We start from the raw sequence: 23,418 nt of genomic DNA on the forward strand, positions 1-23,418 counted from the left end.
TTCGGACACTAACAAGATTGCTAAAATATTTGGTAAATGCAAACAGAGAAAACGGACAGCAGACTGTCAATTAGTGCCTAGAATGACTGTCGGCAACAAATGTCAAAACACGAAACGACTGTCATATTGCAGGTACAAATGTAGGAAATACAGGTGGTTATACATTGTCCTCTATATCGTAAAGCAATGCATTTCTACCTTAGAATGCAGGAAAATACCAGATAATGAATATGTGGCTTTGATATAAAAACGGATATCCAATTTATAATTAGTCACTCAACCTAACGTAAATGTTGTTGACAGGTCACCGTAACCCGAGAAATGTCAATCAAGTGTAATTTTTATTAGTATCCATCATGGAATACACTTTAAAACACTTCTGAGCAAGAAAGTTATCAGAAAATCGTCATTAACAAGTGTAATAAGTCATTGTTTATCTGGGTCAAAAGTCACACTTACTTTCTATAAATAGCTACGAAGCAGGAGTGTACACAAGAAATACACTCTCCTACCCAGAGTTCCATGCGGCAAGCCAGCATAGTATCTCTGCCTAAGGCCAGAAAAATGTGACGATTCGTCACATCTTGCACCGTCCATTCAATATAATTTACATATTTCTCAACTCTTTTATTTTTGACGAGTCTACACAACTAATTAAACATCTTTGATAGAATGGTTTAGTTCATTGAGAAAATATCCTAAAACATGTAACACTATTTCGATTTGCGTAGCGATCCTTTGTTTACATAGGTTGTACGGCTCCACGTGCTGTCATCGAAGCTGATGGAGAGCAAACGATGCAGCCAGTTTGACATCTAAATATGTACTGTCATAGACCGTACTGTCGCAGTTGTGGAAGAATATATATGTAACAATGTATGAAGAGAGCGCCGAAAAGCTTTCGTGAGTCCAGTCTCTCCTTATTATGACTATGCGCGTTTGATTACAAACAAGAGAAAAGTCCGGTCACGTGATATGCAAATTAGCCTGTGGCAGTGATGTTATGTTAAGTCATCGCTGTGCCGGAGTGTGCAAGAAATAGTCCCTGACAAACATCGATGTTAACACTCAAAATACACAATGATTCAAGACAGTGAATAAATACATCATTTGGAGACATGAAATACATAAGTCTGTACAATAATAGTACAGAATGACATCAGTAGTAGAATCCTTCATGGATGTAAATAGCGTAGTGACACACAGTGGTAATTAGGTCATGTCTTACAGGTGCTGCTACCGCGAACGTTCAGTGCTTGATAAAACATAGCTGTTAACAGTGAATATGCCCCCTTAGAGATGCCTCAGATCTGAGAACTTCAGAACCAGGTAACTGTCTATGATGTTGTTAGGTTATTATTTACTTTAATGTTAAAAATATGGATGGACATTTCCAGATAGATCGTGATATAACGAAAATAGGTGACACTGATGATTGACAAAGTTTACATGATGTTTTTAATACTTATACTATATCAATTTAGATTACAATATACATTGTGGATGACCAAATTTGTGCTGATATATAAACCAAACAAGTCATTTGGTGTCAAATGTTTAATGCAGTTTTGGAATAGAACAAAATTTCATTGATATGGTCAATGAAAGCTTCATACTCCTAAAATATTTAATGAAATACCATTATCCAAAAAGTGTTTGAAAACTATGCTTTGTGTCCGATAACTGCGTCTAAGCTTTGGTTGTAGTTATTCATTTTGTTCTATCAGATAACTCTTAATCACTTTTGACACATTCAGAAGCTTACAATTAACCCTCCTTTTCACGTATTTTTATTTCATATGTTACTTCATGTCAGAATCGGATTCATCTACTGGCAACAAGTCAAAGGTGTTCAGGTAACAATCACCTGACATGCAAAAGACATGCCTCTATGCACACTAGATCATTCTGTCTGCATTGACATAGATCTCTCCGCTGGCACACTGACATTTTGCATTTACATGATACCAGTTAACCAGTCCATGGGGAGCAGGATCTCTCGACATCAGAATAGGGATAAACTGACCATCACAAATGCTCTACCGCTTTAACCATAGTCAGCTGGTGAAGGAATGTTCATGATTGGTTGCAGAGACTGTTTTCAAGCATGGAAACATGGTTTATCAGCACAAATTTGGTCATCCACAATGTATATGTAGTCCAACTATAATGGCCGCCATTTTGAATTTTGAACATGCCGTCACTCTAGAAGTAAAGAGGAAACATAAACAACTTGTTATATTTACAAAACTAATGTTAACTTTCAATAAATAAATCACCACCACACATTTCCATGAAAAGTGAGAAGGCAAAACACCACAAAACAAAATGGCGTCCATTTTGAGGTGTATTTTTTTTCGAAAACAATAATATGTCACAATATTTCTACATCCTTTAGCAAAACACAGAAGTTAAAATGAAATCGATCAGATTGATAGTAGTAAAACTATCCATGATTAACTTTGAGGTGTTGTCGGGCAGCAAACCAAATGTGGCGAAAATGCTCACAGACCCCTACACATAAAATGGTCTGTAAAAGACTGATAACACAATCTAAGAGTATTACAGGCCATTTCATGAGCCCAAGACACCATACCTACTGAAAATAATGTCACACAAAATCACTCCTGGAGAGGCTACGAAATTCTATTTCTAGGCCCCTTTTGAGATTCTCCTCCTGGACTACAACGCTTTAGGTGAATCTAGGAATCGAACGCAGGACAGGACGCTTGTAGACCTATGCATCTCTACACAATGAATGGCAGTGCTGTACACCAACTGATCACCCGTGAAACAGATAAGAGGAAACTTACCTTTAGAATGCATATGGTCGTATCCCTCGATTAAGTATATGGTGTCTCTCAGGATCTTCTTGGTACACCTTGATGTACACACAGATTCGAACACGGTCCGGCTCCGTCCAGGTGGGATCACAAGGTTGGTTTCACCTGTCGTAAGGACGCCCGCGTCGTAAGGGCGAAGGTTGGGGGTGTAGAAGATGCTGAAGCCTGAGGCGTCCATCTGTCCGGATATCTTTTTGGGATTGTTCCAGTGAAGCTAAAACAAACACAAATTACATATACAAAAATAAATTGTGCTGACACAACTAGACAACAATTTAACATGAACAACAATCCATAAGCTTATGATGAGACACAACCTATTTATACTGTCTGATCTTTGAGACAATGATTGGTTGCTGGTATTTCAGCTCTCACGTATAATCATTTCACATTGATGTGGCATCAATCATATGTCACATTATCATGTTCTTTCAACAAATACCAATTTCCTGTTTACATAATGCTTGTGTTATTTGGTCATTGCGAACAACGTCTATTTTTTCATACAGGACAACAAGAGCAGTATGTTACCAATTATATTTTCTACTGTTCCATTATACAATGCTAAGATGGCATACTGACTCAAACTAGTTCTGTAACGGGAGCTTTCCAAAGAATGCGAAGTTTTTTTCAACTTGTAATACCCACTGGTATTTGGCTGTTCACCATATCTGGGACAATATTTGAATCACTGACAAAGGTTGGTATTGTCAACAAGAGGGAAGCCACCCGTGATTATAAGACAAACAGGTAGGCGTTCGATAAGGAAACCCGTGAAGATCCGGGTTAGAATTGGCCTTGAGCAAACCATTACTTGTCTTATGAGGCGACAGAGGGATCTGGAGGTCAGGCTCGCTGACTTGGTTGACACATGTCATCAAATACCAATTGCCTAGATCGATGCTTATGTCTTTGGTCAGTGGATTGTCTGGTCGAGTCTCTCTTATTTACAGTTCGCCGTTTTACGCCTGGAATATTGCTGAGTGTGGCGTTAAAGAACATCCGAGCCAAATTGATTAATAAAATTCTGAGGTTTGAATTCTGAGGTTTGAAATACTGTGGAACAGTTTTGGGGACTGGTATTTGTCTGAGAATGTTACTTCAATCTTCTGCATCAGTTCCGTTGTTTGCAAATTTCATATACAAGAACATGCTGCCCTTGTATGAAGCGATATCAGGAACTATACACTCTTTAGCCTTTATTGTCACCAGAAATGCATGGAAGACTTTTGGATCTCATGGCATTGAGCTTTGTCATTCATTCAGTTTTGTCTTAGAGACAGACTTTTTTTCATAACTTTATTGCAGACAGGTTTGCTTTTCCCTTGACATCGCATGTTCATGTGCCCGAACCTTCGATGCCTTAACATCAGGGTATATGCCTGAAACCTATACCAAGAGGCACATAAACATGCCACAGTTGTAAATGTCAATCACGTGAGATGAGATAAAGTATTAATAATTGCCGGGTTCAGGATTATTGTATTTACATACCAACAATCCACACCAAACATTGGCTTCATAGATCATCAAACCAATGCTTATGACCTGCCCCAGTTTTATAGACCTAAAATCATTGTCCCGTTTGATTATTTACAACCATAATTTACTGTATATTCAGTTGAATACTTTAGTAAGTAAATAAGTGTACCTCAAGCAGGACCCTCTTGTAGCCAGTTTTGCCAATTCTGAAGCCAGTTTCTTTGTAGAGACACTGACCAGGTATACCTACACCCCAGAAGGCGATTATGTCCGGGCAAACAGGAGAAAACAGCCCACAGTCTTCAGGGCGGGCAATGACGGGCGCTACAAGGGAGGATACCATACCACTATTATAAACCGAACCAACAATTGTAATTTTTGAAATATTACGGTTGTGTATATTGTCCAAATTGGTCAGTATAGTGTAGAAAAAACTACTCAATATATGGCGGGAATGGCGACGAAAATTACATATTCGTTATTATTACAAAAAGGCTTCCTGTTATGTCTGAAGTACGGTTTTCTGGACAGATACACATCTTCTGACGACAGCCAGCCACTAACACACATTAAAATAGAATAATATGTAAGGGGAATGAATATTAGTTCCAACGAAAGTACCATTTTTGCTTTGTACTTTTGGTGAAAGGTAAGATGAAGATCCAGGTTAGAGTTGGTCTTCTTCAGCAACCCATGTTATGTCACTGGCAAATTAAACAGCATAGTAATCACTTTGCCATGTGCGCCGACAAACACCTCCTTGTCCCTGTCAGCGTGATGCATCTGGAATCCTTTTGCGACTTTCATTTTGATATGACATAAACTGTTCAGCGTGGGGAAATGTTTTGACTTACGAGGGATGAGAAAGGTATTCTGTGACCCTATTTTCGAAAGCGTTTGTTTCTGAATGACGATGCAGTTCACTCTACCGACACCATCGAAACTTTTTGTGTTGTATACAGGGGGGTTGAACAGAATATCCGCCATTTTGTTTTTATGACGTAACGTAGGTGTGACCTTTGTGTGACCTAATCGATTGTTGAAGCCCCACCCTTCCCTTCCGGCCCAAGTGTGTGTGACCTTCAGGTTCACCTTAGTGGTATTATTTTATGAGTTTGCCGACTCGCGTGTTCACACAGCAAACCTTAGACTAATGCTTAGTCTCTGAATATATATAATTTTGATAGTAACAAACAAGCCCGTTAAATTGAAAAGGAGCCCTAAGGAGACCAGAGATTCAGAAACTGAGGAAATCTAGACTTGCTTTATTTAGGGCTTTAGCACTGCAGAGAGGGCATGGCAGTAGGGAAAATAATGTGGTTCAGGGACTGTGAGACAGACTAAGCAAACGTGTTCAACGTAGAATGAGGGGGAATTTAGCTGCTATTTATAAGGTCAAAATATCAGAGCGCATTTTGTTAAATCACTAACCAGTTTAAAATACGCTGTCACACAAGGAACAATAGTCTTAATGTTTCCATAGCTGTCAACAATAAACGGTTGTAGCTGTTAAAATTCATGTGGGCCCGTATATGCGTGTATACGGGCGCTGTCTATGCACTACTGTCAGTACTACTACTAACAGCAGAATCGCTTCCTCGCTGAGCAATGCATTAAGTAAGTGAGTGAGTTTAGTTTTTATCTTGCACTCAGTAATATCCCAGCTATATGGTCTGTAAATAATCGAGTCTTGACCAGATAATCCAGTGATCAACAGCATGAGCATCGATCTGATGATGAGATGTGTCAATCATGCTAGGGAGCCTCACCACCCGATCCCGTTAGTCGCCTCTTACGACAAGCATGTGTTCCTTCTGTAACACTTGTGACTACAGTCGCTGGGTGTAAAGCCATTCTTGGTTTAGACACTGTACTGTGCGGACGTGTTACCACTGCTCTGGGATATCATGGATGTGTGTGGACATTATCCACTCGACAAGACACTCTATTTCTGTCCACGAACATGAAAAAATGGTCTCCAGACTGTCCGTATTTGGCCCTGGTGGGAGTACCTCAGAAAAAGGTGGCCCGCTGGGGTAGTCATGTGGATTTGCAACCAAGAGTGTGATGTAAAATGTGTGAATATTAGAAATAAATCAATGTTAAGAGTACCTCTGCATTGGTTGTCTATGTATAGTCTTTTGTCGATGTATAAATAGAGGTCATTGAGATCCCTAACATGATAAGAGCTTGTTTGCTAGAATTATTATGGCTAGGTACGTGTTGAAACATTACGAATTTTTAAGGTTCATGTTAATGTTTCAAGACATTGAGGACATTCGACAAGACATCTTAGAAATGAACAGAGAACAGTTTCTTGCCGCTGTCACATGTCTCTTCAGTTACGGCTCAGCGAGGAAGCGATTCTGCTGTTAGTAGTAATACTGACAGTAGTGCATAGACAGCGCCCGTATACACGCATATACGGGCCCACATGAATTTTAACAGCTACAACCGTTTATTGTTGACAGCTATGGAAACATTAAGACTATTGTTCCTTGTGTGACAGCGTATTTTAAACTGGTTAGTGATTTAACAAAATGCGCTCTGATATTTTGACCTTATAAATAGCAGCTAAATTCCCCCTCATTCTACGTTGAACACGTTTGCTTAGTCTGTCTCACAGTCCCTGAACCACATTATTTTCCCTACTGCCATGCCCTCTCTGCAGTGCTAAAGCCCTAAATAAAGCAAGTCTAGATTTCCTCAGTTTCTGAATCTCTGGTCTCCTTAGGGCTTCTATTCAATATAAACGGGCTTGTTTGTTACTATCAAAATTATATATTCAGAGACTAAGCATTAGTCTAAGGTTTGCTGTGTGAACACGCGAGTCGGCAAACTCATAAAATAATACCACTAAGGTGAACCTGAAGGTCACACACACTTGGGCCGGAAGGGAAGGGTGGGGTTCAACAATCGATTAGGTCACACAAAGGTCACACCTACGTTACGTCATAAAAACAAAATGGCGGATATTCTGTTCAACCTCCCTGTATACAACATTTATGGAAATGGGATGGGCGAATAATTCTCTATGATCTGCTTGGTAAAGCTAACAGTTACGACAGCAAACGTATTCCAGTATGGCTATAACTTAAGGATAATAGGGTGCGTGAATACATGCCCATATCACGACAGCCATAAAGGAGAATGTGCTGCAGGAATACATGACACCATTTACGACAACCTTTATTCAGAATATCTGGCATGAATACATACCGCCATCATGACAGCCATACAACAGCATGTGGTGCGTGATGTGAAAGTTGTCAATTTCCGGTTTGGTGGCAATCATGTGGTAATCTTGTGATTCATCCAGGTCAAAGGTCATGCACCTGTAGGTGGTTTCATTGTCGGGTATTGCTGTAAGTGGAAACCTCAGAATCCGTTTCTGGACTCCTGCAACACAGTATCGGAATAGAATCTCTCTCTACCTGCTCTCTCTCTCTCTCTCTCTTCTCTTCTCTCTCTCTCTCTCTCTCTCTCCCTCTCCCTCTCTCACTCACCTTTGTCTGTGGCTCCAGTGCAGTTGAATTTACTACTTTCACATGGAGCTGTGATAAGTCCATCACAAGTCTGATTTGAAGATATATCACAAAGCTCCCTAATGAAATCAGCATGTACTGAATCAGAAATATTATGCCAACAAACAAACAGAGGTGGAGACACTTTCACATTCAAGCCATGCTCCACCTGCCCATTTCCGATGTCCCCAGCCGTGATATTGCTGCAATATTGCTACAAACGTAAAACCATACTCACCACTCACCCATGCTCACTCACAATCTAAACTTACGAGGCATGCCAAGTGTGAATTGAGCCTATGAGCTGTCACGTGTATGAATAAAATTAAAGATAGTCACCGCCTCCATTATGTACGCAGATAATGGGACACTTTCAGATTTTCAGCAGATACAATTAAGTATGAACTCACGATGTACACAGAATGTGTATAAAAAACATCAATCTCCTAAAATTTACATCTGCATATTTTTACGAGCAGTGATGAGACCATTTTTAGAGGGTCAACAGAGGGAAACCAAGCGTGGCCTACACATGAGCATAGATATGTATGAAAAAGACAAGCGGTTGGACACCTTCCGATTGATCAAAAGATAACAGCCAAGCGTGGGATCAAACTACATATCTGTTTTACAACGCTGAGTGGTGGGACAATTAACCTTCAAAGAAAGGCGTAATCCACACATTATCAACCGTCAAATATAATAAGAAAGAATACAAGTTCATACCCAATTTCCTTAGAAAATTACAGGGCAGATTAACATAAAGGAGTATTACATGTAATGTAAAACTTACGTCGTTGATTAATGTAATATAAGCATATAATTTGCACAGCTGAAATGTGTTCCAACCTTGGTGAAGACACAAAGAACACTGTCTTCAATCAAAAGGACATACCTGGGTGAGTGAGACCAGCGGTCCTTGTGGGCGTGGCTCCAGGTGTCCAGATGCACTGGGGGTCACCCAGTTCCTGACCATTGGTCATTCCATCACCATCAGAGTCCATGTTACACACATTAGCCCACTGTATGGGCAGAGAGGGTTTGGGTGAAATACTTGCTTAAATGTTCACACGGGTGGCCTAATCGTCTTAGGTGTGGCAACTGACGTGACATAGGGTGAGTTTGACACCCAGATTTGCTTCGATTATGCATGAACCGTGGTTTGATACTGTCATGCCCGTTTTGCCACGTGGATGAAAAACTATACAAGGCCTTGCTCTGGGAAGTTAACACGCTGCTAATATATGTTTATTTGTTTGTTGTTTAAGGCCACACTCAGCAATATTCCAGCTACATGGCGGCGGTAAATAATCGAGTCTGGATCAGACAATCAAATGATTTTGCATGACAATCGATCTAAGCAGTTGGGAAACGATGCCATGTAAAAAGCGGAGTTACACCAAACGGGTGTGGTGACGGTGTGTTGACGGGTATGTTGATGGGTGTGGTGGATGTGTATTGACGGATGTGTTGACGGGTGTGGTGGATGTGTTGACGGGTGTGGTGGATGTGTTGACGGGTGTGTTGACGGATGTGTTGACGGGTGTGTTGATGGGTGTCATGGATGTATTGACGGGTGTGTTGACGGGTGTGGTGGATGTGTTGACGGGTCAATGCTTTAGTTCCAGTCAATGCTTTAGTTTACATCGAAATGAACTATTTTCATTCAGTTCTGCTGTGAATAGCAAAATCCTATCCAGTTTTCATGCTCCAGTCAACAAGTCTATCTAGCAAAGAAAACGTTTCTATTTTCTCACCTTTCTGCCTTGGTTTGCAAAATCAACACCGAACTGATTTCTGTCACCCCCGCCCAAGGGGTTCACATGCCCAACCCCCTGCCACATCTCCCCCTTCACACAAGGGTGGGTCAGGTTGTGGCCATTGGGTATGCTGTCCCTGTACCCGCCATACCCATTAATTATTCCAACACAGATGAGGAAAGCGGATAAGCTATAGGAGAAAAAGGAACACATATATATGAACCCTTAAATACATCATATGTTTAATAATGCAATTTGGATAAAGTTTATACATGTCAAGGATTATTTCTTGATGACTTAAAGAAACGGTCCTCAAATAAAGATTGCAGTATACCGGAATACGGTGACTGGGTAATCCATACTGGACCTCATCCTGCGATGAGCGGCCAGAGGCACAGTCCAGAACACAATGTGGTGTTTGAAAACCAGTGTTTGGATGTGTCACGGCGCCAACTACCGTCAGGGGAGACTGGACGGAAAATGATCAGAATTGTAAGCAAATGCACAACAAGTTCGTTGGATGCAACCATTTATATTAAAGCTAAGTACCTGCTCAAGCATGAATGCACTTGCACCTCAAGCACAACAACAAGCCGCTGAAAAACAACTAGCTAGCTAGCGTAAACTAGCTCAGGGATCAGACCACACAGTGACTTGTGACACCTAAAGAGTGGGGGATAATAAGGACCTAAACAGGGAGAGTATCGGCCTATAAACATTCAACACCCCAAGTGACCTATAGGACAAACAGACCAGAACAAGATGTACCATCACAAAACAAAACAGTCTTGAGCTCCCAAGTTCGGTCCTCAGGTCGTCCCAAGATGAAGCAATTGACAACTAGGTAGCTGGACGACATGCACAAAGCAGTGTAGACTTTCCCAAAGTGTGTCTGGACAACTGGCCACGTCAAGCTCTGACGTAAACGCGCGGACGTCGCAGAGGACAATACACGACGCGAGTTGAAAGCTTGCATCTAGCCTCTGACTAGGGGTGTCACGATACACCAATCTCACGATACGATACGTATCACGATTTTAAGGTCACGATACGATACGTATCGCGATACATAATTTTCGCGCCTTTTCATAGCATTACCTTACCGGCAACGTACGCGCTCGCTGATTGGTCCATCAAAATAGTCTAGCCAATCACAAAAGCTGTTAGTTTCCAACCTATTTTTTAAGTAAAGCTAGCTACATCTATTTATCGGAGCGGTCTTGTGTAATTTTACTATCAAGACTTTGACGGAGATGGATATAGCATAAAAAATTGAATCGATAAAGTTTTAAAATAGGAATCGATACACGCAAGCATGTATCGCGTATCGTATCGTCAGCAAAATGTATCGATGCATCGATACATTCGCGTATCGCGACACCCCCTAATATGTTACTTCTGACGGAAAGCCACATTTCAAAATGACTACTGCCGGGAAGGCCACATTTGAATTACATGGCTGTAGCCGGTAAAGCCACATTTCAATAGATTAATTAATTAATAGACTGAAATTATATTTAAAAAATTAATGGATTACCGTAACCGGTAAAGAGTGTCCCCATGTATAATATTTTGTTTTCACAGGAAACGAATAATCTTTCCTACTCACAAGCGTGGTGTTTAGCAGTATCGGTAAAAGACTGTTCCTACACTAAACGCCGAAAGAAACGTTACCCTCCTACCTTTATGAATTGCCTAAAAACTATCAAAGATATGTTAGAAGGTATTAGTTAACAAGAGAGCTTAACAACACAGCTTTATGCAAATCACGAACCATATTCTCAAACACATTCATATTTAGGTGAAATGTATCTTTTTCCGAAGAGTTAAAGTGTCCTATTTTCGACCATGCCGAAATAAAACAATAACTGTGATTTAGATATCCAAAAGAAGGTTGAAATAAAAGTCTGCCTTGAGACAGAGATAACCCATTTAAAGTCACCATTTTTCAATTACTGAAACAAGAAACAACTGTTGTAGAGTGAGCAGATTTCAGTCAGCTGATTTACATTAGTGAAAACAAGTAAAACATGTCTTTGATCTTGTGAAAAAGTGTTTAGGAACACCTAAAATGATCTTTGTTAACACTTTAGCTTTTTCCAGTTTCTGTGTACACACAGCAATATCAATCGCCAAAACGTTGCAATATTCGACAAGCAGTATTTGCATGAATACAGAACCATTGACGCTCGTATTGCATCACTGAAGACCAAGCTTCTGAACCAACACCTGAGTGACATGGAGTATACGGACCATGTGGGCGACCTCCTTCATCTGTAGATGGCAACAAACTAAACCATTATCGTATGTATACATATTAAGATTTATTATGTGATAATATTATATGTAAAATACATATTAGTATATTATATTATGCTAATTATAGAAATAAAATCTGTTGTGATCTGAATACAATTATGTAGAAACATGTCTTGTTTTGTTAAATACGGTAACCTGTTTGAATCACTAAGCATGTTTGGACAGCATAGCCGGGAGAGCCACATTCCATGTTCACGCAACCACAACATTAACTATGTGCCGGGAGAGCCACATCAATTGTTCTGTGATCATTGGCTATCGGTTTAAAGGTTAATATCGCCTCACACCCCAGTGGTTTTGTGATTCTTACCAGACAGAAGAAGCCCCATCCTAACGCTATGGAACATGGACAAGACACCGCCATAGAAGACAGGCCTACGTCAGTCATAGAAGATGGAGTTACAACAACGATAGCCATGAACAAACGACGACAACTCCCACAACGTAACTTCATCGTGCGGTGAATAGACTCTGTTTGTTTTCATGTTGACATGTGTATGTGTATATGCATCATGGTGTGTGACCGCTACATATGGACACATGCGTGACCTCAACATATGGACACTTGTGTGACCTTGACCTCCCTGTGAAGTTGGGCCAGTTGAGTTACCGATTCTGCAGTTAATGTGATTTCATGCTATCCATGTAGTGAATATTATTTCTGCATTTGTTCATGATGCTGCATTAATTGAATTAACATGTGGGTACCCCTTTAGTTTATTGCTCCGCAGCTAGTATATTGTGTTATTTAAGTGTTTTTATTCTACTGTGTATTTATTTTGTTGTCTTTAGTTAAGCATTAGATAAGATTAGTTATTTTATTTAGTTGCATAAATTAATTATTGGTATCAATTTCACATCTGCTTTATACAACCACGATGTGTTTGTACACGTGTGTGAATGTGTACTAGTTAGTGTTAGGTAGTTAGTAAAACCAACTATTGACTATAGTTATTAGTAATTAGTGTTAACTTAAGTTCCATATCTTAATAATTGTGTTCATAGTTTAGTATTTTAGTTTGTTTTTCAGTTGTAGGGTGAGTGTTATGTTCATTCATTCCTTTCGTTATTTCGTTCAGGCAATTAAGGGTTTGTATTTTTATCGTTCCCTTCTTATATCTTCCTTTCATATGGCTTGGTATTATTCTTTCTTTATGTAATGTACCATAATTATAAGCCCCTGCGCGCGTACACCTGCACTTTACTTACCTGCATTAGTTTATTATCTAAACTCAAATCAAAGTTAACTCTAAACATGTAATTTATTTAAACATTTAACTTATATTCGTTAAGAGTAAACGCCTATATCATTTACGTAAATCAATGTAAACATTTCATTAAATACTACATTTAAAGTATCCAACATGGCTGAAGCGGAAATGTCAGAAGACGAGGTGAAACAACTTGTTTCGTCACTGAAGAAGTTGGATTTGAGACCCAAAGCCGATACACCTCAGGATCTCTTAGCGTGGATCTCATCGGTTAGCATGTTAACTCAGAAACATCAACCCTTTATTCCACCTACAGTTGCGCTAGCTAAGACACGACAGCTTCCTTACTTCTTGGGGGATAGGAAATGGGACGTAGACTTCGACCAATGGAAACATGAATACACATGTCTTTGTACAAGATATTCGGAGCAAGATGTCATGGACGCCGTACAAAAATCACTTCGTGGGAAGGCAGCAAGAATCGCCATGCACATTGATAAGGATGCTCTCATTGGACTCTCTTATCACCAAGCTGGATGGTGTTTTCGGGATGGTGCATACAGAACACAACAGCATGACAGAGTTCTATACTGCCAGGCAAGGAGAGGAGGAATCAGTTGCCGATTGGGCACGCAGACTCGAGGACATCTTGGATAAAGCCATCATGTTAGAAAAGGTGAAGAAAGGGATGTCTTACTTCGTGACACTTAGTGGATAGGGCTTCGCTTGGACCTGAAGGACATGTCAAGTCATAGGTAGGATCAGGGAGGATCACTGGAAGTTTTTCTCAAGTACCTACGACAACTGGAACAGGATCTGTGACAAAGGCAAGCAACAGTAAGGAGGTCTGCAACTAGTAAGTCGCTTGTAACAAAGGAGCAGTCAGAACTACAAGAGATCAGGGGCATGCTCAAGTCGAAGTCACGGAACAAGGTCAAGGTAGCCATTGGAGTCATGGTCAGGGTCATGATCAAGGTTCAAGGCCAGGAGTATGGGTACTTGCCACCCAGGAACTGGACATGTCCACCAAGGTCAAGAGGGAACAAACCTTTCTGTCAAGATCGAGGGCGAGGTAACCCTATTGGTCGTGGAGATCTGGGATGGTTCCAAGGACCCTCAGAACATGGACGGCATTCCTAGATCTTTCCCATGTGGACAGCGAGGTCACATTCAGCGTGTATGCCGTGCACCACTTTCGGACCAGGGAAACTTTTAGGGGCCTATGGGGAGGGGCGGACCATGGGCCTAGGATACAAGGTCAACACAAAGCAACAGTTCATGGCCGAGTCGGTTGGCGAGCCAACTGAAATCAACATTCTTGTCAACAGGATCATGACCAAGGCTTTGCTGGACACTGGTGCTACGATCTCATCTATTGCCGAGGCATTTTATTGACAAAACTTTCCTGATGTACCTCTGGAACCACTAAAGCAGTTTCTTCATGTTGAATGCGCTGATGGCGAACCTGTACAGTACAGTGGCGTCATTGTTATCGATATAGAGGGGATCTGGGAGTGCATCTACCAAGAGTATGCTACTTGTTGTGCCAGACAGCCAGTACAAGACAGTACCTATCACACTTGGGACCAACATCTCATCCATATACCTTGACCGGTGTCAGGACAAGTTTGGACCAAGGTTTCCCAAGAAGGCAAATCTCCATACACCATGGTATTTAACCTTCTGGAGAATAGTGCTAAGGGGGGAAGAATTAGCCAAGAGGAACTACTCTATCAGTAAAGTTAGGAGCCAAGAGCCTGCTTGCAAGATAATCCCTGCCAACTCGGAGATTCATATCTCAGGTTATGTTGACCAGCCCCTACCATATCATGCTACTCATGTCATAGTTCATCCAACTACTGGATCTCAGATACCAGATGACCTTGACATCAAGTGGTCAGAAGCTTCATGTCGACATACATGTATCTAACCTCCCTATAAGAGCTATCAGCATGCCTTGCAGTGCAACACTCTGTGAATTGCAAGTTGTCAAGCTGGAGGATGTACCAAGCCCTACTTATACTCAGGACTATAGTGTCCTTGACCTAATGGACTTCAATGAGTCAGCCGTGTCAAGTGAGGATCTAGCACAGGGAGACAAGTCTTCACTGACTACTTGGACATCTTCTCTACCGGCGACACGGACTTAGGCCACACAAAAGCAGTGAGACACAGGATTGACCTCAAGGATGACATCCCATTCAAGCAACGTTATCGGCGCATACCATCTGCCATGTACGAGGAAGTCAAGGAGCACCATAACCAACTTCTACTCTGTGGTGTCATCAAGTGTCATCACGTTCCCCATGGTCATATAATGTTAGGAAGAAGACAAGGAAACTGCGTCTGTGTGTGGACTTTCGCCAGCTCAACCACAAACCATTCAGGACAACTATGCCATTCCAAGGATTGAGAAGATGTTTGAGGCACTTGCACGATCTTGGTATTACACTACGCTTGATATGAAATCCGGGTATCACCAGGTAGAAATCGAAGAGGCAAGAGCAGCTTTTACAGTTGGGCCCTAGGCTTCTATGAGTAAAATAGAATGCCCTTTGGACTTTGTAACAGCCCAGCCACGTACCAACGACTTATGAACGAGTGTTTTGAGGGACTTCACCTGAAGATATGCCTCATCTACTTAGACGACATTATCATCTTCTCATCATCATTTGAAGTGCATGTGGATAGACTGAAGCAGGTGTTTCAGCGGATTAGAGAGACTGGCCTCAAACTCTTGCCTGACAAGTGCTCCTTCTTCAAGAAGAAAATCAAGTTCCTTGGTCATGTCGTTTCAGAGGAAGGAATTATGGAGGATCCAGACAAAGTTGAAAGAGTACTGAATTGGCCACGACCATCAAGTCCAACATAAGTACGACAGTTCCTTGGTTTTGCGGGCTACTATTGAAAATTCGTAAAGGACTTCGCCAAGATAGCCAAGCCACTCTCAGCAGTCATGCCTCATGGGAAATCCAAGAAGTCAAAGAAACCGCCAGAGGAACCATGGCACTAGTGGAGGAACAGGAAGAAGCTTTCAACCATCTCAAGGAACTTCACCACCAGTCCTAGCGTACCCTAATTACGGGACACCATTTGAACTTCACACGGATGCCAGTGGAAAGGGATTCGGTGCTGTATTGTATCAGGAACAGAATGGTGTCAGGTAATAAGTTATGCAAGTGGAGGACTAGGGAAATCTGAAAGAAACTACTCGGCACATCGTCCGGAATTCCTTGCACTCAAATGGTCCGTATGTGAGAAGTTCCACGACTATCTGTTTGGAGCGAAGTTTACAGTTCTAACATTCAACAACCTGCCGACTTACAAGTGCCAAGCTGGATGCCAGAGACCACATATGGCTAGCTGCACTTGGAGCCTATGACTTCGACATATTCTACAGACTGGGATTGAAGAACACGGACGTGGATACTTTGTCAAGGCTACCAGAATACCAGAAGCTCTCCTTGGAACAGCTATCCATGGACTCAGTCAAGGCAATCTGTGGAGTTGTTCATGCCCAGCCCTACGTGGAATCATTCTGCCTCTCAGCAGCATCAATGTGGATGGAGAGACAAAATTACAACTCGTACTTCTATCAAGGTTAATCCAGGATGCATTGCAAGGCCTTGATAACGACGTGGGACACCCAGGACATGACAGAACTCTATCACTGCTCAGGGACACTGAGGACTGGATAAAAACCTGCAACAGATGCTGGAGGAGGAAGACACCAACCAACACCCGAGCTCCGTTAGTTTCCATCGCCACCTCACAGCCTTTGGAGTTAGTCTGCATGGACTTCCTTACGTTAACAGGAAGGGTGGATTCCAGCACATCCTAGTCAACAGGGTACTCCCCTATCTATCTCATGTTCGGAAGGAACCCAGACTTCCAATTGGTCTTGCCTTCAGGATAGAACTAAACATGAATCATAACAGATTGAACAACTACGTTCAGGCTCTAAGGACAAGATTGGAGGAGTCTTATAAGGTTGCAACCAGAGCATCTATGATGTCAAGGTCAGGGGAGCTACAGTACAGCCTGGAGAGCGTGTTCTAGTGAACATCCTAGCTCCTGATGGCAAGCACAAACTTCCTGTTAAGTGGGAAGAGGACCCGTACATCGCTGTTTCTAAGCCGAACTCAGACATCCCAGTGTTTGTTGCGAAGGAAGGACGAGGGGGGAGGAAGGTCTCAGACCCTACATCGGAACCTGCTTCTACCCATCGGATCTTTGCCTGACAACTCTCAACAGCAAGCCTGTAACACCTAAACCAAAACCAAGAAAGAGTATGGCCAGGACAGTCACAGAACCAACCGAATCTAAGGTGTCGGAGGAGGACGAAGGAAGGTCAATTTCAAGCCTTCTAGTGGAACTTCCTACAGAGCCTGATGATTCCACAGTTGTCAGCACCGAATCTATGGAAGAGGATTCCATCTTCCAGTTGGATTGTGACGACCTGAAGACTGAAGAGATGGGCAGCGAATCTTCTGATGGTGGCGGCCATCAGCTGGGGTCTAGGGACGATCCCGTCACAGAGGATACATCTGTCAAGGAAGAAGTGCTTGAGGATGAAGCGGAACCACAGTTAGAGCCGAATCCACCTAGCGTCTATACATAGGTGTTAACAGATGTTAATTACAATGCATAACAAGCAAAAATTAGCAACAGGGGATGCATGACTCAACTAGATGAGCTGAATAAACAACTGCGCAGGCACCTACGGCCATGCTGCCTGACACATACGCGTGTCGCGTGACAATGTGTAATACAGCATTATCAGAGATCGGAAAGGATCTTGCTATTAGTGGTTGTAGCAACCGGATGCCCTCTCGTCGTCAAGTCGTTTGATAACCAAATAATTCATCAGATGCATTGACATGCTTAGCTTGAAGCTTGATCAACACAAAGTTACTTTGCAAACGCCTTTTGGTGTTAGCAAAAGATAAGTAGGCCTTGGAGTCTGTGGTCGACATCGTCCCAGTGCTTTTCCTGATTACAGCAAGAAATCAGTTTTCGTTTGCTACTGCACTCAGAAATGACCCCCTGGAACAGTGGCATTTCTACTAAGTGTGTAATCTTCTTCGTGGACATGCATTCGCTGAAGATTACGTCAGTCAGTTGATCACGTCATTGACAAGGCTAGGTCCCTGTACTTTTCACTGGTTAATCTGCACATTGTCAACCCTTTACATATAGTGTCTGACACTGACAAAGACGTCAGGGTTCTAACACAGTGGAACATGACCGCTGTGGAGTGGATTCAATCATGATTTCAGTCGCACTGGATGAACCTGCCTCCATATCCTAAAGTGGGGCACGATGACATGACTGCAATACAGGGATTACATTCTGAAGAGTCCTAAGGCAACCATCCAGGAACGTAATTGGGAACATTAGACGAATGTAACAGGCTGTGATTGCATAACGATTAACAATGGATTTGTTTTCGCCATTTTCCATTTTCAGGTTTTGGTCAGATTCTTTTATTTTCACATGTGGCCTGAGTTATAAATGGTCAAATGTTACTGGTAAAGTTTTTACGCTTGACAACATATTTATATTCATTAAAACTGTCCACACGCAATATCAGCCTTGTTTGTTTGATTACTACAGCAATAAATTTCAGTAATCCAGGCGAGATGTGGAGAAAGCATGGATGAGTGTTCTTATTGCTTCTCTGCAAATGTAGCGTCGGACTAATATTATGCAGGTATAAATATGCAGTCCTTCCACACAGTATCTCTATGACTTTGGGTCCCCAGAGTAGATTTGAAGATAACTGCACAATTCCCTACTTGGTCACTTGATATGAAAATTCACTCTTCAATTTGTAAAGTGGCGGCTACTATTCCAGAGAACGATTGTCCAGAACTAATGACAAGGAGTTCTCTCCCGTCGTCGTTTTAATTTAGGTCGTTAGTCGACATTTTGAGCCTTATATCTTCTATGCATGATGATATCATTTTGAAAGTGCTCGTGATTGATGTGTGAATGTGCCTCTCAATCAAAGGTACAACTGCACATCAACTGTATAAACGTGGCTTACCTTACAGCCCTCATGTTGTTGCTAGTCCAGCTGCTTTTGGTTGGTTTGTGTTGTGGACGGTTGGTTAGAGTATCACATGGTAGAGTATCGACTTTGCATTATATGGAGGAACTAGCTTGTGTATTGACAGAATCACGAAAGTGCAATTTGATAGTGTCCTCACGGTGAGCCTCAGCACTGACTTTGGAGGTGCAATGGTTCGAAAAGTAGCAACAAACCTTTTAACTGTATGGTTGGTTTAACAATTGGATTCAACTTCTGACTGGTAATAATACAGCAGTTGTGATACAAAGCGGGCACATTTCTTCCTTTTCCCATCTTGGAACGGGGATGTAGACAGGGAGATCCGGTCTCACCTTATTTATTTATACTTGCTGTTGAAATATTAGGCATTATGATAAGGTCGAATCCTGATATAATGGGTATGGCATTTATGGCATTTAATGATATAGATATAGAACAGAAACTTGGACAATATGCAGATGATACACAACTATATCTAGATGGATCCGAAACAAGTCACAATGTTGCAATTGAAACACAGTTCTATCAAATGTCAGGACTCAAAATTAACATAAACAAAAGTTATCTGGATAGGCTCAATGACAAAGGCTATCTGGATAGGCTTAATGAAAGGTAGTTATATAACTTTAGGCAATGACTTTTTTCTCGACTGGCGCAGTGGTGACTTTGAAATCTTAGGAATAACACTGAATGCTTCTTTCAGAGACCTTTGGGTAATTAACACAAGAAAACGCCTAGAACATATCAATGGATTACTCGCTAGTTGACGAAAAAGAACCTTGACTCTAATCGAGAAAATCACTGTCATCAAAACTCTAGCAATTTCTACTCCAGTACATGTTTTCTCTGCACTCCCTAACCCGCCAAAAACATCCATCGATGAACTCAGTAAAATAATATATAGATTCATATGGAATAATAAAAATGATACAATTAAAAGGTCTAATATCAGTAGATCTTATGATGATGGATGCCTCAGAATGATTGACAATGAATGTTTCATCAATACTTCGAAATTATCATCATTGAAATGCCATTTAAAGAAAACTTCAAGCTTTGATAGCATCTTTCCCTTAAGTCATTTGTACTTACTAGGTTCTAATGCTGTTGATTTATTATCTGGCAATGATAACCCTTATTGGAGAGATATTTTATCTGCTTGGAGAATATTTTATAAAAAGCACACCTTTGACAGCGATGACAGACCAAATCTTGGCTCAGCCACTTTGGTTAAAACACTTCTTTAAATCTTCATACATGATAAAACATTGGTTTGATTGCGGTATACACTATATCAGAGATATTTGTAATGAAAATGGATTTCTCAGTTTTGAAGATTTAAAACAGAGGTACAAAATAAGAGGAACCTCCCTAGATTATCATCCTTTATTAAAAAACATTCCAGTGAACTGGAGGCAACTTGTAGGAAACAGAACTCTCTGCTTAAATCAATTAAACATTAACAGAGTTTACCAAGATATGATCTCAAATGTTAAAAGTTCAAGGATATTCTATATACATTGATCAAGAACAGCAACACCCCTAAGGTACGAGAGTATTGGAACACTGTCTTTCAGCAGGATATAGTGTGGAGTGATGTATTCAGACATTACAGGAAATGTACGAATGATTGATTGTAAGCTGTTAGATTTTCAGTACAGATTTATCTACAGAATAATATATACAAAGAAAGAACTATTGAGGATGAAGCAAGTTGATAATGATACTTGTACTGTTTATAAAAATCCCTCAGAAGACATATTGCATGTATTCTTTTACTGTGATTTAGTTAAAAACTGTTGGTAAAATGTAGAACAATTTCTAAATACCCACCTCCAGTGTTATCTCACTTTTACAAAATGTATGTGGAGTGTGCTCAAACAATAAAACACTAAATCATATTACACTTCTTGCCAAAAGATTCATCTATGTTTCAAGTATTAAACAACAAGCACTTTCTCTTGAAGGATTTCTTAAGTTATTAAAGGATATATGTACTACTGAAACATATATAGCTAGGAAAAATAACAGCTTAGACCCCTTTATAAGGAAGTGGAAGCATTAATCTACCCTATTATGTACTAAGCATTGAACCCTACTTATAATTTCAGTTGATATTTCCAGTCTCCACCCACTACAATCACATTATTCAACCTTATTCCTTCAATCTTATATACCCTCTATAGACACTTTAAATATATCCTATGTATCGATATCTTTATATATAAAACCAATTGTTGGTTTCAGTCCATGAAGTCTATTTCTTCCTTCTTGGGTGTCCAACCTTTTTTGCAGAGAAGTACAAGGGCCATCAAGGCCTGGTGTTTTCACTGAATGCCCTCAGCATTACAATAGATTCATGTCCAGGTTTCATTAAACTTTTAGTACAACAAAGAAATAGTTTGTTTTCCTGAAACGCAGGTGATATGCTCAAACCTATATGTGGCAATTTTCACTGATTCACCCAGATTTAGGACAGCATTTCCCAAATTTACTTTTCAAAAGTGTGTACATAATGCTATAATAGTCTTTATAGGCTTTATGCTAACACAGTGTATGTCGCCAATATCAACTGGCCTCTGCAGAAGTCGTACCTCACAAAGGGAATTGTCATGTTATATATTATCACTATCAGCTATTTGATACACGCACAGATGTTGGTATAAACTTTGGCAGACCAGTTAGATACATTATCAATAGGTTTTGTGTGGAAAACCTTGAAATCGTCTTTGCACATTGACAGTAGCGGGTGACCTCGCCTAGATAGATACTATCACGCCAACAGTCGTTCATTATCCGATTTCAGTATGTCGCATGACTACATTGTCAGTCAAGAGCAGAGAGTTGATGAATTGACAATAGTTAACGCATAATGGAATTGACTCCGTGAATCAATATCTTCATCAGCTAATGAACATGAACAATATATCATCAGTAGTAAAATATTAACAGATCTTGCCCAGATGAACACTACCAAACCGGCTGTCGTGAACTGCATTGTTCCAAGGGACATTATGAACTCACCAGCTGTGATCAGCAGCAGAGCGTGTGTTAAATGAAGGATATATTCTGCTTGCCCAGAGCTATATATTTATTTTCCAAAATACGAGTATTAAAGGTCACATAAACCCTAGGGGGTACAAATACATACATCACTAACTGGCATCGTTATAAATGAAACCCCGTCATTAAAACTACTCATTTCAACCTTAAATTGACTTAAATCGACCTTTTTGACAACAGTGCACAATTCTCACCCGCGAACGAAATTTCAACCGATCAGAGCGGCGTGTCTCTGTGACGTCATATGAGGAATAGCTTTGAGGGCCGATGCAGAATTCATCTACATTTTAGGGGGTAAATTAACTTGTTTACCGGCTTGTATAAACCTAAAATCGTGACAATTGTTGTAGAAAATGAAAGCTATATGTTCTCACAATCTACCGTCATTTAATTTTGTCTCCTGCTTTGCCCAGTTTCCGAGTTACAACTTGTTTTCATAGACGATTCTGTCAAAATCGATTGGTGTCGTTAGGCCCTATTTGTATAATGACTGATCCAAATTGACCCCATTTCTGTGTTTTTTTACCTCGATATTTAATCATGTCATGTAAAAATCTCAAAACATTGTCGGCCCATAAGTTTTCACAAGCAATACAGCAATTAAAACTCCCTTGTTGTAACCCCTGTTAGGTGGTATAAACCTACACATGCTATTTGTCATCATTCACTTGATGGTCAGTTAATGAATGTATAACAGGTATAATTAGTGGTCACACACTTAGATTACCCGACAAAGGTTCCCATTTGGCATTTCTTGTGTCTGGAGTAAATATTCAACATTATAAACATCGATCAAAGGATTAACCGATAACACGCTGATTGATTAATTACTTTTATCTTACACAGCGGAATTGTCAAAAGGTAGTGTTTATGTATGTAGATTTACGAATCTATACTGAATACACTCTGTCGTGTCTGTGTCTGCGTAAAAACAACGTTCTTCTTTCAAAGGATTTACCGGCAATACATTGATTGATTGCCCATTATTGGCTAACTAAATTACTGTTTTTAAAGAAAGGCGGACATTATGCAATTAGTTGCCAGGTGTGCTATCTTGGGTGACCAATGAGACTATATACCAATACCTGAAAAGATTTATCACTTTTTCGTATATTAAACTGTTAAAAGACACATCATTTGGAA

The 23,418-nt window shown here is 40.6% G+C and overlaps 1 protein-coding gene across 1 annotated transcript; it reads right to left on the reverse strand.

The window, feature by feature from the left end:
* Window positions 1–2,200: 2,200 nt before the first annotated feature.
* On the reverse strand, window positions 2,201–12,257 carry LOC124269672 (dopamine beta-hydroxylase-like). The gene is made up of 6 exons (XM_046704708.1): window positions 12,239–12,257; window positions 8,745–8,906; window positions 7,545–7,724; window positions 4,495–4,649; window positions 2,814–3,057; window positions 2,201–2,205 (listed from the first exon to the last, which is right to left on the reverse strand). Exons 1-6 carry the CDS (start codon window positions 12,255–12,257, stop codon window positions 2,201–2,203), a joined length of 765 nt encoding a protein of 254 aa, XP_046560664.1.
* Between the last annotated feature and the right edge of the window lie 11,161 nt (window positions 12,258–23,418).

This window comes from Haliotis rubra, unplaced genomic scaffold (genome assembly GCF_003918875.1).
Source record: "Haliotis rubra isolate DU_JTF1 unplaced genomic scaffold, ASM391887v1 Scf1463, whole genome shotgun sequence".
Lineage (NCBI taxonomy): Eukaryota > Metazoa > Mollusca > Gastropoda > Lepetellida > Haliotidae > Haliotis > Haliotis rubra.

Excerpts from the sequence above, each read along its gene's own strand:
- LOC124269672 (XM_046704708.1), bottom strand. Across the intron at positions 7,725-8,744 it reads CGCTGGTCTCACTCACCCAG|GAGTCCAGAAACGGATTCTG; the intron begins GTATGTCCTTTT and ends ACTGTGTTGCAG. Across the intron at positions 4,650-7,544 it reads GTATGGCTGTCATGATGGCG|CGCCCGTCATTGCCCGCCCT; the intron begins GTATGTATTCAT and ends CCTCCCTTGTAG.